This window comes from Ornithorhynchus anatinus, chromosome 18 (genome assembly GCF_004115215.2).
Source record: "Ornithorhynchus anatinus isolate Pmale09 chromosome 18, mOrnAna1.pri.v4, whole genome shotgun sequence".
Classification (NCBI taxonomy): domain Eukaryota; kingdom Metazoa; phylum Chordata; class Mammalia; order Monotremata; family Ornithorhynchidae; genus Ornithorhynchus; species Ornithorhynchus anatinus.
Window position 1 is genome coordinate 29,991,724 of NC_041745.1, and position 17,751 is coordinate 30,009,474.

The window sequence follows — 17,751 nt, forward strand, 5'->3', positions numbered from 1 at the left end:
AGTACAATGTTCTGCACACAGTAAGCGCTTAATGCTATTTCTGCTATTACTTCAGTCAACATTTTGTCTACCTGCTCAGGATGTTTGCGTCATGACTCTAGATTTCCAATGAATCCTGGACATCTGATATTCCAAGGAGGAACACACATGTACACTTTCATAGTGAATCTCATTCAGATTTTTTATGACGGTAGAAGTTGGAAGAAATACATGATGACACAAAGCCCCTGGACCTATGTCTATGAAGGCTATCAAAAATCCATTGCTTCTGCTGTATTTCTCACCCCACTGAGGCTCTGGAGAGCAGTCTGTGGCAACTCTTTGAATAATACTGCATAACCCTTATCAACAATTTTATGAAAGGCTTTGTAAACCGATGTCTCCCTCCAGAATTGGGAAAATGCAATAAAATGAAAATGCAGGCTAATATCTTTTAGTGAACTGAATTGCCTTTCTTCCTGAGGGTATTCCAAAGGCCTTTACCAACTGTAAACTCATGTACAAACTGTTTATAAGGATTCCTGCTCTTTCTTCGCCAGTGAACTGAAACCACATTCACAGTTGAGAAATAGCAACTGCTGGATGGCCCCGGGTGATATGAAGCCCTGAATTGTATGCCGGTTGAGAAAACACTATAGCAAAAGCAAAAACAGCGACAACACATTTAGGTGAATTTACAGGAAGCTGTGGTGTTGTTTGTGTGCTGTCACTGGAGTTTGGATTTGGCTAGGAAACAGGTATGAATATCCTGAATTCCGGTTGCCCTGGTTTCTTTTCAAAGGCTCCTGCGTCTCTGATCATGGGTGTTTCAGAGTCTCAGACCACTGGCAAACTCAAATATTGCCCCTGCAGTTGAAACTGGATATAGAGTCCCAGGTACATCTCCTCCAAGAGGCCTTTCCTGACCAAGCCCTCTTCTCCTTTTTTCCTTTCTACATCATCCTGACTTGCTCCCTTTATTCCTTCCTCCTCCCAGCCCCACAGGACTTATGTACATATCAGAAATTTGTTTATATTAATGTCTGTCTCCCCCTCTAGACTTTAAGCTCAGTCTATAAGCTAAGTTGTTATATCGTACTCTCCCAAGTGCTTAGTACAGTGCTCTGTCCACAGTAAGCACTCAAAAAATACAATTGACTCACTGACAACTTTGACTCTGAACCATACAGAGTTTAAGCATTTGGGCAATGGGGCTGAAGTTAAGGAATTTCGTGTGCGCTCACTGTGTGTCAAACACTGTTTTAAGTGCTGAGGTAGATACAAGTTAATGAGATCGGACAGAGTCCCTGTCCCACATGGGGTTTGCAGCCTAACTAGGAGGGAGAATGGGTATTGCATCCCCATTGTACAGTTGAGGAAACAGAGGCATAGAGAAGTGAAGTGACTTGACCAAAGTCACACAGAAAGCAAGTATCAGAGCTGGGATTAGAATCCAGGTCCTCTGACTTCCAGGCGTATGCTCTTTCCACTAGACCTTTAACAGGGTTAGAACCTAGCGATAGAGTCTCCTGAACCCAGAGCAGAGCGAGCATCCTGTGAGGAAGTGAGCCATGCTGGAGGCCAATCAATTCTTACAGACTGATACTTGGAGGCAGTGAGCCTATCTCCACCCCTCCACGGGTCTGGAACGGGGAGGCCTTGAGAAGTGACAGGAGCAGTATCAGAGCCAGTGTGAGCCCACCTATCAGTCAATCATCAATCAGTGGTATTTATCAAATACTTACTGTATGCAGAAAACTGTGGTTAGCACTTGGCAGAGTACAGTACCACAGAGTTGGTAGACACTTTTCTTGCCCTCAACGTGCTTACGGCAACTTGTATCATTGGAAACTTTATCAGCAGGCTATATGCAGCTCCCGTACTAGATTGTCACCTCCTCTAGGGCTGGAATTGGGTCCACTTATTCTCTTGTTGTACCCTCCCAAATGCTTAATGCAGTGGTCTGCACACAGAAAGTGCTCAATAAATGCCATGGATTGATGGACCTTACTGAGTAGAACACAGGCAGACCATCTGATTTATGACACAATGAAAATTGGGTCTTAAGTCAGAATGTTAAATCGGGGTCAGTCTTAACTAAAGGAAAGCACAGTGTCTAGCCAGTATACCCAAATTTGCATTCATTCTGTCCTCTGCAAGTGCAGGAAGAGTCCTGCTGCAATGGAGACAGGTTTGTTCTCCTCAAGTAAAGGCTGCACAATCCATCAATCAGGAGTATTTGTTGATTGTAAGCTCCCCTCTAAACTGTAAGCTTGTTATGGGCTGGGAATGTGTCTGTTACATTGTTGTGTTGTACTCTCCCAAGCACTTACTACAGTGCTCTGTACACAGTAAGTGCTCAATAAATATGCTTGAAGGATTGACTTAGTCTGTGCAGAGCATACTGTGCAGATCACAAGCACTTGGGAGAATAAAACAGAGTAAGTAGACCCTACCCTTCCCTCATTGAGCTTACAGGGTACTGGGAAGATGAAATTACCTAGAGGCAGGTTTGAAAACAGAGGCAAGTCCAGTATAAGACAAGCCCACCAGCACAGAACAGGCTTAATTTTATATACAAAGACTGAGAGAGAGTGTCTGATCAACAGAACAACAGGAACAGCAGTTTCTCACCTAAGGGGTTAGGAAGTGCTCAGTAAATACAATTGATTGAGGGGCAAGGAAATTAGGGCAATGTACATGAGTTTGTGTTCCAGCCGTAGTAGTATATTTAAAATATGTACGTAAGTGCCTCACATCTCCTTCAACAGGCCTTCCCTGACTAAGCTCTCATTTCCCTACACTCCCTCCTTTCTGCATTGATTATATATTTATCTATGTACCTCTCAAGCATCTTCTTGAACAACCCAACGCCAGAATGCATCACACAATACAAGTTAATTTAGCTGGAAATTCTGTTATTGAATGTTTTGATGAGTGCCGTCAGACAGTCAGTAGTATTTGCTAATGGTAGTTCTTTCTAAAAATAGATACAGGTGAAGTCGTGCCTCCTTGTAGCATTAATCTGTCAGTAGTGTTTATTCAGAGTTAACTTTAGGCTGAGCTCTTGGGCTCTGTACCAAACACTTGGGAGAGTACAAGAGAGTAAGTAGGCATAATAATTATGGTACTTGATAAGCGCTTACTATGTGCCAAGCACTGTTCTAAGCCCTGGGGTAGATACAAGTTAATCAGTTTGGACACAGACCCTGTCTCACATTGGGCTCACACTCTTAATCCCCATTTTTTACAGATGAGAGAACTGAGGCACAGAGAAGTTGTGACTTGCCCAAGGTCACACAACAGATCGGTAGTGGATCCGGGATTAGAATCCATGACCTTCTGACCCCCCAAGGCCCGGGCTCTATCCACTACACCACACTGGTCTCAAAGAACTTAAAATCAGCAGGGGAGAGAGACCCCAAATTAAATTACAGCTAGGAGGAGCACAGAAAGAGGGCTCGGAACTAATTCCTAGCACCATTAATCTGTCAACCAATTAATAGTATTTGTTCAGTGATTATTTTGAGTTGAGTACTGTACCGAGCATTGGAGAAGATACAGTAGAGTAAGACATGACACTGCGCTTAAGGAACGTAGAATCATCGGGGGGAGACAGATGTAAAATACAACACTTAGGTACGTATCCATAATTTATTTATATTAATGTCTGTCTCCCCCACTAGACGGTAAGCTCATTGTGGGCAGGGAACTTGTCGACCACCTCTGTGCTGTGCAGTTCTCTGCACCCAGTAAACATTCAATAAATATGATTGATTGAGGGGCAAGGAAATGTAGGTAATGTACATGGGTTCGCGTTCAAGCCGTGGGGTATTTAAGAAATGTATGTAAGTGCCTCACATCTTCCCCCGAGAGGCCTTTTCTGACTAAGCTCTCATTGCTCTCCATGCCCTCCTTTCTGCATCCACTCTGCATTTAGCCGTGTACCTCTTAAGCACCTTGTTGTTCATCCCCGCCCCACAGCACTTGTGCACTTATCCTTTTTCTGTTATATCCTGTCTGTAATTTATTTTAATGTCTGTCTTCCCTTTTAGACTGTAAGCTCCTTGTGAACAGGAATCACATCTACCAACTTTATTTGATTGCCCTTTCCCAAGTGTTTAGTACAGTGCTCTGCACATGTAAGCACTCAGTAAATACCACTGATAGATTGGGTAAGATTAATAATAACAATTGTAGTCTTTTTTTAGCATATATTATATATCAAGTACTGGAATAGATCTGATGCGATTAGATCAGACACAGTGCCTGTCCCACATGGGGCTCACAATCTCAGAAGGAGAGAGAACAGATCTTCAATCCTTATTTTACAAGTGTGGAAACTGAAGCTCGTTGTGGTCAGGGAACGTGGCTGTTTATTGTTGTATTATACTCTCCCAAGTGCTTAGTACAGCGCTCTGCACACAATATGCATTCAATAAATACGATTGACTGACTGAAGCACAGAGAAGTGAAGTGACTTGCCCACGATCACACAGTAGCCAAGTAGCCAAGCTGGGATCAGAATCCAGATCTTGACTCCTAATCCTGTGCTTTTTCCACTAGGTCATACTGGCTTCGAATTTGGATGCTGTTAATTCTCTAGGGGTAACTAACTGTGCAGTACAGCTTGATGGCACCGCCCAAACTTGTCTTCCCTTATCTTGAGAGGGGAGTGTTTTGACTGACCACATTAGATCGAAGTAAACTCTAGAGAGCAGAAAGTGGTATTCAAAGGAGCAGAGTATATCCCAAGCTCTAGGGTTGTTCAAACTGCCCAGTTTTGAGATGCAGTGTGTACTATTGGAAAGGATACCTGCATTCTAATCCCACCTTTACCACTTGTCTGCTGTGTGACCTTGGGCAAGTTACCTAACTTCTCTGTGCCTCAGTTCCCTCATCTGTAAACTGGGGATTCGATACCTGTTCTCTCTCCTATTTAGATTGTGAGCCCCATTCGGGACCTGATTATCTTGTATCTATCCCCAGTACTTAGTACAGTGCTTGGCTCTTAATAAGCGCCTAACAAATACAACAATTGTTACTGTGAAATTCCACTGCAATCACCATTTTCTGGGTGCTTAGTGGAAACGTCTCCAGAAAAGTAGTTTTCTGGTAATATGAGAGCTGATGAACACTCTCCACAGTCCTTAATGCAATGCTCTGCACACAGTAAATGCTCAATAAGCACCATTGACTGATTGATCAGGAATTTCTGCTTGATGCAGAGAATGGGCAACAACCCCTAGACTCCAAGCTCATTGTGACCAGGGAAAGGGTCTACCAATTCTGTTCATTCATTCAGAAGTATTTATTGAGCACTTACTATGTGCAGAGCACTGTACTAAGTGCTTGGGATGTACAATTTGACAACAGATAGAGACAGTCCCTGCCCAGTGATGGGCTCACAGTCTAAACAGTTTTGTGCTCTCCCAAACGCTTCATACAGGACTCTGCACATAGTAGACACTCAATAAATACAATCGATTAATTGAAGGTTTAGGAGGAGTGGAACGACCTGTGCAGAATGACATTTTAGAAAACATGATCTGGGTAGCAGAGAGAAGTGTGGTCTAAGGAGGGGAGAGACTGGAGGTAAGGAGGAGGCTGATGTTGTAGTTGTCGGAATAAAACAAGGGTCTGGTATCTGTTTGGATGGAGTGTGAAGGGGGTGATTCTGGAAAGGTTGTAGAGAAGAAAATTATAATTCTCTGATTTTGTCATTTAACAGGAAAAGGAATATTTTTTGGGAAAAGAGATTTTTAATACAGGACTTCTTATCCCATAACTGTGATGATTAGATTTAGAAATTTAAAAATATATATGATAAGTAATGGCCTGTCAGCACTGTCACTGAACACAAAAAGCTTCTCGTATATAAAAATTTCATTTTTTAAATAAAGGTCTTTAGCAAACGAAATGAACATTTCCAGAAATTCCATAAAGAATTAAAAGTCTATTCTATTTTAAAGAACTTCACTCAGTCTAAAATTTTGTGGTTATTTTAACTACATATGATTGATACTTTTTAGCCTTCCTTCATTTTCAAATTAATTTCTCTTTATTGTTTTCAACAGTACAAGGATATAGTGTGTTTCAAAAATCACAGTAGACATTTCATACCTATTAAAAAAATAGCTTGATTGAAGGGTGGGGGCCTTCAGAATCCACAAGCTGCTTAGTCATTTAAACAATGCTGATGTGGTTGGATGCACATTTCTAAGAGATTGCTGGGAGTGGAGAAGTGATTCTCATTCAGAAAAGAGCACAGGTACCCCAGGGCAAGATGAAGAGATCAATAGCAAAAAGGAATAAGAAAAATAATTCACTACACAGAACTACTAACAATCACTAAAGGTATTCATTTGCTTGACAAGTTCCCCTGGAAACAGAGCTCCTTTGGAAGAATCCTTTCTTCATTGATCTCTCTTACAAGGCTTCACTGATGGGTGTTTTGGAGAATTGACCTCACCGTGGCTCTAAGGCATTGAGTTTCCTCGCTAAGAGTGTTCGGCGAGTTTGCTTCTGGTGAACTCGCTTCCATCCCATGTCGTGGAGGTGGAGCAAACCCCAGAGTTCTGTGCTGTCTTGTCTCCAACCACAATCTGAATCCTAGCCATCCTCTGGGGGAAAGTTCTTGGACGCTGTTTGTGCTAGTGGAAAGTCCATCTCTGCTTATATGAAATATCTGGTGGGCAGGAACACATGATTAATTTCTCCCCCCATGTAGAGCGGCCCTCTTCCTCATTCTCTCTCAGTCCCTACAATCAATCAATCAATCATCCATGACATTTATTAAGCATTTACTAGGTTTAGAGCACTGTTCTAACTCCCTAAAAGCATCCCTTGGTGTCTCTGTCGCAGGGGGATACTGGGCTGAACGAGACACAACTCTGCCTAGTGATGCCTAGCCTAGCAAGACCCTGTATTTGAGACTGAACTCTTTTAGCATGTTCCATTGCTAAACAGAAGCAGTTTTGCCTCGTAGATGGACTATGTCCCTGGGACTCAGAAGGACTTGGATTCTAATCCTGACTCTGCGACAACACAGAAAGTCACTTCACTTCTCTATGTCTATTACCTCATCTATACAATGGGGATTAAGACTGTGAGCCCCATCTGTGACATGAACTGTGTCAAACCTGATTAGCTTGTATCTACCCCCGTGCTTGGTATAGTTCCTGGCACATAGTAAGCACTTAACAAAGCATTACAAAAAAGGGAGTGTTTCAAAGCAGTCTGAAAGCAAATACCTTCGTTTCCATTCTCTTAGGGATAGGGCTACAATTGTCACTCATAGCCTTAAACTTTGGCCATTCCCCAGATGAACATTTGCATTTCTGTATATGTATATGCCTTTTAAATTAAGACAATGTTTCTCTCCATTTTGCAGAAAACGCATGTTTCAGAAGCGCTGGGTCAAATTTGACGGGCTGAGCCTTTCTTATTACAACAATGACAAGGTAAGTGTGTTTGAGTAAATACATCAAACAGGTTCTCCTTGCCAACTGCTGCAGATAAGCCTCCGACAGTGCTGTGGTTGGCGAGACAGAAGGCTTATGAGATAAATAAGCTTAACGACTCCACGCCTCAGTCACACTGGAAGAAGTTCAAGAAAGTGTTGGACGGTCAAAGATCACTATTCTGAATCTGTACAATATACAAATGCAAATGGTGAAAGAACCTGGTGTGCAAAAATCGCAGTTGGTTTAGTGTAGATACAATTACAGTCTCCAGAAAAATGATCCTCTTTTTAAATAAGATGCTTTTCTTCTTCTTGAACTGCCACTCCCTTTCTCTTGGAGGCCCTAATTAAGGGAAAAATGACGAGGATAGAGGAAACTGGGAGACACTGCAGAGCACAGTGACTGGATCTTAGTAAGTGCTTAATCCAGTGCTTTGCACACAGTGAGCACTCAATAAATATGATTGAATGAATGAATATATCAAGTACATGTGCCCAACAGCATTTTTGTACTTATCTGTAATTTATTTGTTTTTATTACTGTCTGTTCCCCCTTCTACACTTGCAGCTCACTGTGGGATGGAAACATGTCTGCAAACTCTGTTGTACTCTCCCAAGTGCTTAGTACAGTGCTCTGCACACAGTAAGTGTTCAATAATAATAATAATAATAATAATGTTGGTATTTGTTAAGCGCTTACTATGTGCAGAGCACTGTTCTAAGCGCTGGGGTAGACACAGGGGAATCAGGTTGTCCCACGTGGGGCTCACAGTCTTAATCCCCATTTTACAGATGAGGGAACTGAGGCACAGAGAAGTTAAGTGACTTGCCCACAGTCACACAGCTGACAAGTGGCAGAGCTGGGATTCGAACTCATGAGCCCTGACTCCAAAGCCCGTGCTCTTTCCACTGCGCCACGCTGCTTCTTTATTCTCAATAAATACCATTAATTGATGGACTGATAGAACACAGTAAGACGGGGTGTACTTATATTTCCTGGATCTTCTTCCTCTCCCTGCAGACTACTACCACTTTGGTCTATGCTCTTTTCCTATCATGGCTAGGCTATTGCATCTGTCTCCTCACTGGTTTCTCCCCCTCCAGCGTCTCCCCCTCCTCAATTCTACACTACTCATGGCCGTGCAGATCATCTTGAAACATCACTCATCTCACCTCTCCCCTCTCCTCAAAACCCTCCAATGGCTTCTCATTTTCTGCTACTTCAAGGTAAAGTACCTCAAAATCTGTTTCAAGGTTGTCCACTCACTCTCCCTCTCATACATCTCAACTTTCTTCACCCACTACTTCCCAGCACGCTCTCCTGAATCCTCTTAATTTAACTTTCTATGTGTATCTTGCTCTCGATTCTTGTGCCTCCATTCCTCATTCATGCCGTTCCCCAGCCTGGAATACCTTCCCCTGCTGATCCAACTGACGTTAACTCTTTTTTGTTTGAATATCCTAACTCTTCCAATAAGCCTTCCTGTCAGGGAATCGGTTTTATGTAGTGAGTGCTTACTGTGTGCACAGCACAGTACTAAGCACTTACAATATAACAGCGTTGGTGAACTGCCAATACCCTGAGTCATGTCAACTCATCAGCCAGCATTTGCACTCACATCTATTTATACCTTTCCTCAGTGTGTGTGTGTATAAAATCAATCGTACAGTTACTTATTCTGACTAACGTGTTTAAAAAATTATTTTTATAGCCATCCCCCCTCAGAGGGTAAGCTTGTTGTTGGCAGGAAGAGTGCCTTGTGCCCTCAGCCCTATGCTTATTTCCCAGTGGACATTCAGTAAATACCAATACCCTTAGACCGCATGGACTCATAGTAGGGATACCACAGGGGGATATGTGAAGCAACAGGTGGTGGCTGTTTGTGGGAAATTATGGTTACTCAAAACCATCCCTGGTGGGAGTAAAAACGGTGTTCAGGGTGTGAAACGTGGATACTCAGAACCAGGTCTGGGACAGCTGGATTGTTAACACAGTAGAGGACTGACTCCCAGTTGCACTGATGGTTTAAGATCAACTCCAGACAGAGAGGTCCTTCCCTCCTTGCATTTTATTTTCTCGTATCACGGAACAAACTCATATTCACTGGTTTGTTTTCTGAACTTGAGGGTAACCCACTGAAGTTTTTAGCATTTAGTTCGGCATATTTAGTCTCTTTTGATATCGTTTCCCCTCAATCTTACCTCACTAATTTTCTACTACAACCCAGTATGCTCGCTTCACTCCTCTAATGCCAATTTACTCACTATACCTCAATCTCATCTATCTCACCACCTACCTCTCACCCACATCCTGCCTCTGGCTTGAAACTCCCTTATACTGCACATCCAACGGACCATCATTCTCCCCATCTTCAAAGCCTCATTAAACTCACATCTCCTCCAAGAGGCCTTCCCTGACTAAACCCTCATTTTCCCTGCTCCTTCTCCTTTCCCCATTACCTGTGTACTTGGATTTTCACCCTTTATTCACCCTCTCCTCAGTCCTAAAGCAATTATGTAGATATCCATAGTTTGTTAATTCATGTGAATGTTTGTCTCCCCCATTAAGCTCTTAGCTTACTGGGGGCAGAGAATGTGTTGGCTAACTCTGTTGTACTATACTCTCCCTATGGGTTAGCACAATGCTCTGCACACAGTAAGTGCTCAATGATTACCACTGATTGATTTCAATAGGATAAATTATTTTTGAATTTATTCTGAAATTTGATACTTGTGTAGCCTGTTGGAAAGGTTGCTTGCTTTATGTATTTATGCACCCCATTTGCCAAATTAGTACAGTGAAACCTCATTCATTTATTATCCATTCTTTTCGAATAGTGTCTAATTTCAAGGAAGTGATATTTTCCAGCTTACAAGATGGTGCTTTCCACTTTTAAATTGCATGTTTACCTGAAGTTCGGTTATTGTTTCATTTGATGGGAAAATTTGATCCCAGGAATACAGCTCCTTGAATTGTTTATAATTAGGTTTTACTGAAACAAAATATGGAGTGATACTGAAAAGCTTCATGAATCTGGATCCCATCAGTCCAGAATTCATGAGAATTCGGACAAAGTACTTATTCCTCACTTCTGCCATCAACCATTCAGGGGCGGCTTCTCTCTGGCCAAACTCCTGCTGCCAAATAAAGCAATTTGGGGCCTGAAGTGGGAAGCTTATAATCTATCCTGTGAACATGGGCAGGGAATGTAGCTACCAACTCTGTTGTATTTTTCTCTCCCGAGCTCATAGTACAGTGAGCTAGTTGTTGGGTAGGAATTGTCTCTATCTGTTGCCGAATTGTACTTCCCAAGCACTTAGTACAGTGCTCTGCACACAGTAAGAGCTCAAAAAATAAGATTGAATGAATGAATGCTCTGCCCAAAGTAAGCCGTCAATGAATACCATTGATAACAAACCTTCAGCTAACCAGCAGGCTGTAGAAAACTTATGCAGTGGACACAGAGACACTGGGGTAAACGTAGAACAGTAATGAACTCTGATTCTCTATAGACCTAGAGACAGTGTGGTAGAGGCATAGGAAGATGAAGCTAATGGGATCCAAATGACCCCAATTAAGTAGCTCCATGCCCATTTTACCATAATAAAACTATTTTAAAAATATATTTTAGTACTCCAACTTTTCACTAATTTAGATAGCATTTCTCATTTGAATTAGAGGTCCTTTATCATACTTCTATATCATTTTGTTAAAATAAATACACTCGGTGTGAATTTGTTGATTTCAAATGGATAATTATTTTGAAAGAAAAACATTTTTCCTCTTTTCTATTGGTGAGAGTATAATGTGTGTCATATTTTCCAAGGGGCTTCCAGATTTATCTCCTTGCCAATGATTTTGTGCCTCCCATTTTAACCCTGTTCTTCTCCAGTGTGGATCCAGGGGTCTATAATACACCCACGATTGGAAACTAATGAGGAACACTACAATTTGGAACATTTTTGCCCTAAACTTTTAAAAGTTTGGTGTAGGAAAGTAGGCTCAATTACAGGGCAGCAGAGAGAGGGAAGTAACATTATCCAAAATGAAGAATGTGATCAATAATATTGAACAAGTGAGGGATGGACAGGTACCCTAGGACCAGGATTCTGCTGAGCTCTGTGCAAATAACCCTTGACTCTGGGAATTGAAAGAAACAGCCTGAACTTTTAAGCCATCAGGGTCCAGCCTCATTTTGGGCAGGAAATGTATCTATTTTTATATTGTACTCTCCCAAGCGCTTGGTATAGTGCTCTGCACACAGTAAGTGCTCAATAAATATGAATGAATGAAAGGAGCACTGCTGACTTGAGTGGCAGAGCACATTCAAGCAGCCAGCCGGCTAGTAAATGGGCTGAAACGAGAGTTGGCAAGACACTGGAACTGAGGCTGCGTCCCTGAGCCAAATCACATAGTTAAGGAATTGGTCTGGGCCTGGGGTCCCTTGAGGGCACAAAAGACCTTGAAAGAGGAATTCGGGGCTTTTTCCATGAGGGCAAAATGCCAAGGAGGTGAACCTCAGCTTGTAGGCCAACCCAGGCGGAAAGAAAAGCGCATGGCATACAGCTCTTGTCTGAGGATGGATAAGCAACTTGGAGAGAATTGTGAACCCAGATTCTAGCTCAGGGAGAACAGATCCAGAATCAGAGAGGAAGTGGTTTGTGACTGGATCTTCTACTGTGCTTTGTTTTTTTAATAGTATTTAAGCGCTTGCTCTATGCCAGGCACAGTACTAAGCACCGGGTTATTAGATACAAGCTAATCAGTTTGGACACAGTCTGTTTCCCACATTGAACTCACAGTCTTAATCCCCATTTCCCAGATGAGTTAAATGATGAACCGGGAAGTAAAGAAACTTGCCTAAGGTCTTACACCAGACAAGTAGTAGGGCCGGGATTAGACTCCCAGGCCCATACTCTATCAACTAGGCCACTCTACTTCTTCTGACCTCATATCTACCACCTTGGAGTCTGCTGTGAGCTTGTTAAGCAGTGTGACTTAGTGGGTAGAGCATGGGCCTGGGAGTCAGAAGGACCTGGGTTCTAACCCTGGCTCTGCCACATGTCTGCTGTGTGACCTTGGGCAAGTCACTATACTGTTCTGGGCCTCAGTTCCCTCATCCGTAAAATGGGGATTAAGAGTGTAAACCCCATGTGGGACAGGAAAAACTGTGTCCAACCTGAGTAACTTCTATCAACCCCAGTGCTTGGCACATAGTGAGCATTTAACAAGTATCATAATTATTATTAAAGGCTTCTTGCCATTTACAACTTAGTGCTCAAACTCCCTTTAGCTTTAGTACGATTCTTTTTCTTGTCCATAAAGCAGAAAGCCTGTGGCTTTTGGGTCCTGGCTGTCCACCTCATAGTGAGAGTGGGGTTAAGATTCAAAAAAACACCTCCGAGCTCAACTTTCAGCTCCCACTTGAACAGGTCTGGTAGCGAACTCTGACCAAGTCCTCCCCTCGCTTAGGAGGACCCGTAACGAAGTCATGAGGTTGGGTCAGTTGAAGCAGCCCAGCCAAGTGAGAAGCAGCAAGTGAGAAGCAGCATGGCCTAGTGGAAAGTCTGTGGGCCTCAGGAGTCAGAGAACTTGGGTTCTAATCCTGACTCTGACACGTCTGCTGTTATGACTTTGCGCAAGTCACTTAAACTTCTCTGTGCCTCAGTTACCTCATCTGTAAAATGAGAAATAAGACCGTGATCTTGTGGGAGAGGGACAGTGTCCAACCTGACCTGATTATCTTCTATCTACCCCAGTGCTTAGCACTTATGCTTGACACATAGTGCATAACAAATACCATAAATATTTTTATTTACCACAGTAATGGTGGGCTGTTGGGGCACTTTTATTCCCATAGCCCCTACTGAACTCAGCTTTGTCTTCACAACTTCCCTGTGAGGTAAGAAAAAGCAGATATTTCATCCCCTGTTTTTCAGATGGTGAAAATGAGGCCCGGGAAATATGTGTTTTGCCCAAGATGGCACTGCAAAAATAAATATTTATAAATGTCTTTCTCCCCCTCTAGACTGTAAGTTCCTTGTGAGCTGGGAACGTGCCTACCAACTCTGTCATACTGTACTCTTAAAAGTGTTAAGTCCAATGCACTGCACACAGTAAGCACTCAGTAAATATGACTGATGGATCCAATGATTGAAGTGGCAGAGCTGGGATTAGAGCATGGCCCTCTGACTCTCAGCCCCATGGTCTTTCTACTATGCTGCCCCAACACCTTTGATAGTTTGTGTGGGGAGAATTCTTATTTGGAGCAGATGTTAAAGTGCTCTGGGAGAATGAATCTCAGGGTCTGGCCCAATTTGACACCATGTTTTCAAGTGACAAAGGCATTTTCAGAATTGTTTGCCAGAAAATGTCCAGCTCTCGGGAGTCATCTGTAGATAGATGAGATTTTGTGTTTGAGTCATAATTTAGCTTTCAACAGAAGCTTATTGAAGTCACGGCCTCCTCCTTCATTTCTCGCTCTCTATGCAGCCTTTCCATTCATGATTGGTTTCATTTCTCCTGCAGTTTAGTGAAACTATTGTGAGCCCCATGTGGGAGAGGGAGTGTATCCTGAGTGATTAGCTGATCTCTACCTCAGTGGTCAGCAATCAATCAATCGTATTTACTGAGCGCTTACAGTGTGCAGAGCATTGTAGTAAGCGCTTGGGAGAGTACAGTACAACAATATAACATTTCATTCATTCAATGGTATTTATTGAGCGCTTACTATGTGCAGAGCACTGTACTAAGCATTTGGAATGTACAGTTCAGAAACAGACAATCCCTGCCCAATGACGGGCTCAGTCTAAGTGACTGTGACACATTCCCTGCCCACAATGAACTTGCAGTTGACAAGGATGAGCAATAAGCATTTCCTAAATGCCACTGTAATTATAATGATGAATTCAATTTAAATTATTTGCTGTGTAGTTTGTTTAAAAAAAAAAAGGGGGGGACATTTTTGTCTGACATTATATGCATGTAATTTACACTGTCGGAAAGTGTTTTTAAGTTTGTTGAAATCTTTCCGGGGGCGAGCTCTCTATTTTCACACACACTCATGTACGTATGTGTCCTCGCTATTTGAAGATCACACTACTGGTGGCCAAGTTTACTTAACTGTTAGTGTGCCTGAAGAGGCCAACAGTTCCCACCACAAAGTGCATGCGAATGACCTGTCCCTTGTGTGATGTTTGTGGTCTGTGGTTCTCAGCTCCTGCCGCTGTTTTTGTTTTTGCCACTTATTCTCCGAACCTTCTTAAAACTTATGCTGTGAAAGAGCAGGGCCGGTCTGCCTGCTGCAGTTTTCCTCTTGTCGTCTGAGTTATAGCATCCTTAAAACCTTTGCTCTGATCTGCTTGTTTTCAATTGTCCAGTTCAGCTCACTCCCTAGCAGCTCCTTTTGTATCCTCATGTCAGTGATCATAATAACAATGAAAATTGTGCTATTAAACTGCTATAATGTGCTATAAAGTGCTGGGATAGATCAATCAGTGGTATTTATTGAGCATTTACTGTGTACAGAGCACACTATACTAAGTGCTTGGGAGAGTCCAATACAACAGAGTTGATAGACATGTTCCCTACCCGGATAGGTACAAAATAATCAGGCTGGACAGAGTCCCTGTCCCACATGGAGCTCGTTGTCTAAGCAGGAAGCAGGACATATATTGAATTCCCATTTTATCCGTTAAGGAAACTGAGACACAGAGAAGTGAAGTGACTTGTCCAAGGTCACCTGAAGACAAGTGGCAGGGCCATGATTAGCACCCAGGTCTTCTGACTCCCAGGTCCATGCTCTTTCCACTAGGCCAAGTTCTAATCTTATGTTTTCTCCTCACATGTGGCACCCAATAAAGCTTTATGGAGGTGAGCGCAAATACTAATATGCTGGTTTCTTATTAAGACTTCATTGTTGATGATCCTGTCTTGGCACTGGTGGTAAGGGATCGGGTTATATTGTACTTTCCTAAGCGCTTAGTACAGCTCTCTGCATTCAGGAAGCACTCAATACATTTATTTGATCGCAACTAGATTTTGAGTGTGGCCTGAAAACGTTGTTGGTGGAACTGCTCGAGTAACCACATGTAGGGAGTTTGGGTTTTGCAACCATGGAGAAGATCAATCCTTCCTTCTTAGATTGGGAGCCCCGGGGGGTAACTTGGACCTACCTCAGGGCTTATTGGCAATCTATTGCTTTGGGCTACCTCTGCCAAGTGGTTTACAGTTAGTGTTGGATGTGTGCCTCTAAGGCTCAGGCCCCTGCCTAGGAACAATTCTCAAATAATCATCTCAATAGATTCCATTGATTTATTGATGGATTGCCTCAAGGATTTTAGGTGAGGCTTGTGGCCGTATGAGTCCAGTCTCCTGGGAGATGGGAAATGTATGCCAACACTTATGCTCGCTCTTTTGTTGCATCCTGTACTTGAATCTGTACCCTTTAAACTCTACATACTCACTGCTCCCTTAGCCCCACAGCACTTATTTAGATATTTGTAGTTTGTTTATATTATCTGTGTACTTCCTAGACTGTAACCTTGTTGTGGGCAGGGAATATGCTTGCTAATTCTGTTGTACTGTACTCTCCCAAGTGTTTTGTAAAGTTCTCTGCACATAGTAAGTACTCAATAAATACCATTGATTGATTGTACTCTCCCAAGTGCTTTGTAAAGTACTCTACATAGTAAGTACTCAATAAATACCATTGATTGATTGTACTCTCCCAAAAGCTTAGTACAGTGCCGTGCAGACAGTATCTGATCAATAAATACGATTGATTGATCAATCGGTCGATCCTCCAGCGTGGGCTGCAAAGAATCAGTGTACCAGACTAACTTGGGCCTTCCAGAAGCCCCTGAGCCTACACGTGTCCCTGAATGTTAGTGTGCCCACAAGCTGCCAATGGGGTTCCTCGAATGCTTAGCCATGCCACTCTATGCCCCTGCTCTTGACTCAAGTGAGGGCCGAGCTCCATCCCATTTTTAGCCCATGAGATGGGTGGAGGTTACTCTCAGCTGTGATTTCTCAATTAGTCCTGGTTCCTTTCCTATCTGAGGTCTGGAAATTCTCAAGGAGGGTCTTGAGTGGGGAGAGGAATCTAGATCAACTGAATCCTCCACCCTTTCCTGGATTGTTCCAGGGGCTCCCTGGTCCTGGCAAGAGACATTTCATGCCCTTTGCCCCCATGTTGAGGGCACTGGGAGCTGGCTGGAAAGTGTGGAAAGGGTCAGCCCTACCCAGTTTCCCATGACCTCAGGGGGTCTGGGGAATGGGCCAGAATCAATCAGTGGTATTTACTGAACACTTAGTTATGTGCACAGCACTGTTCTAAGCACATGGAAGAGTACAGTGCAACAGAGGTAGTAGACATATTTCCTGACCACAAAGAGTTTACAGTCTAGAGAAGGAGACAGACATCTATATCAATAAATTATGGTTACAGACATAAGTGCTGGGGCTGAGGGGGTAAATAAAGGAAGCAAATCAATGTGAGGCAGAAGGGAGTGGTAGAAACCCTTTTTAAACCATCTCCAGCCCTGGCCTGAAGAGAGGAGGAGGGAAGAGGGGAAGACAAAATCCCTAGGCCTATTTCCAATCCATGATTGTCACCCCCTTTAATAATAATAATGTTGGTATTTGTTAAGCGCTTACTATGTGCCGAGCACTGTTCTAAGCGCTGGGGTAGACACAGGGGAATCAGGTTGTCCCACGTGGGGCTCACAGTCTTAATCCCCATTTTACAGATGAGGGAACTGAGGCACAGAGAAGTTAAGTGACTTGCCCAAAGTCACCCAGCTGACAAGTGGCAGAGCCGGGGTTCGAACCCATGACCTCTGACTCCAAAGCCCGTGCTCTTTCCAGTGAGCCACGCTGCTTCTCTAAAGGTTCCTGCATTGCTGTTTTTGTGCTTTCTAGGTGGCTGGGTTTTTTTGTTTATTTGTTTATTTTACTTTATCGATGGTATATGTTAAGCCAGTGACAGGCAGTGTACTAAGCACTGGGCTAGATCCAGGCTAATCAGGTTGGTCACAGTGTCTGTCCCACATAGGACTCACTGTCAATCCCCATTTTAGAGATGAGGTACCAAGAAGTGAAGTGACTTGCCCAAGGTCACACAACGGACAAGTGGCAGAGCTGGGATTAGGCTCCAGGCCCTTCTGACACCCAGGCTGTGTTCTATATACTAGGCCATGCTGCTCTTAAGACATTAAAGTCAACTGAGGTCACTTATATTTTTTTTTAAAGTTCTATTTCTGCATCTATTCAGAACTGCAAGAGAAACAGAGACCTTCAAAAGCTC

The 17,751-nt window shown here is 43.0% G+C and overlaps 1 protein-coding gene across 1 annotated transcript in view; it reads left to right on the top strand.

Moving 5' to 3' along the window:
- The window catches only part of ARAP2 (ArfGAP with RhoGAP domain, ankyrin repeat and PH domain 2), a 167,341-nt gene that overhangs the window by 51,235 nt on the left and 98,355 nt on the right, over nt 1–17,751 (top strand). The window contains exon 8 of the mRNA XM_029083452.2: nt 7,373–7,442. Coding sequence (XP_028939285.1) covers nt 7,373–7,442 — 70 coding nt within the window. The remainder of the gene's footprint in view (nt 1–7,372; nt 7,443–17,751) is intronic.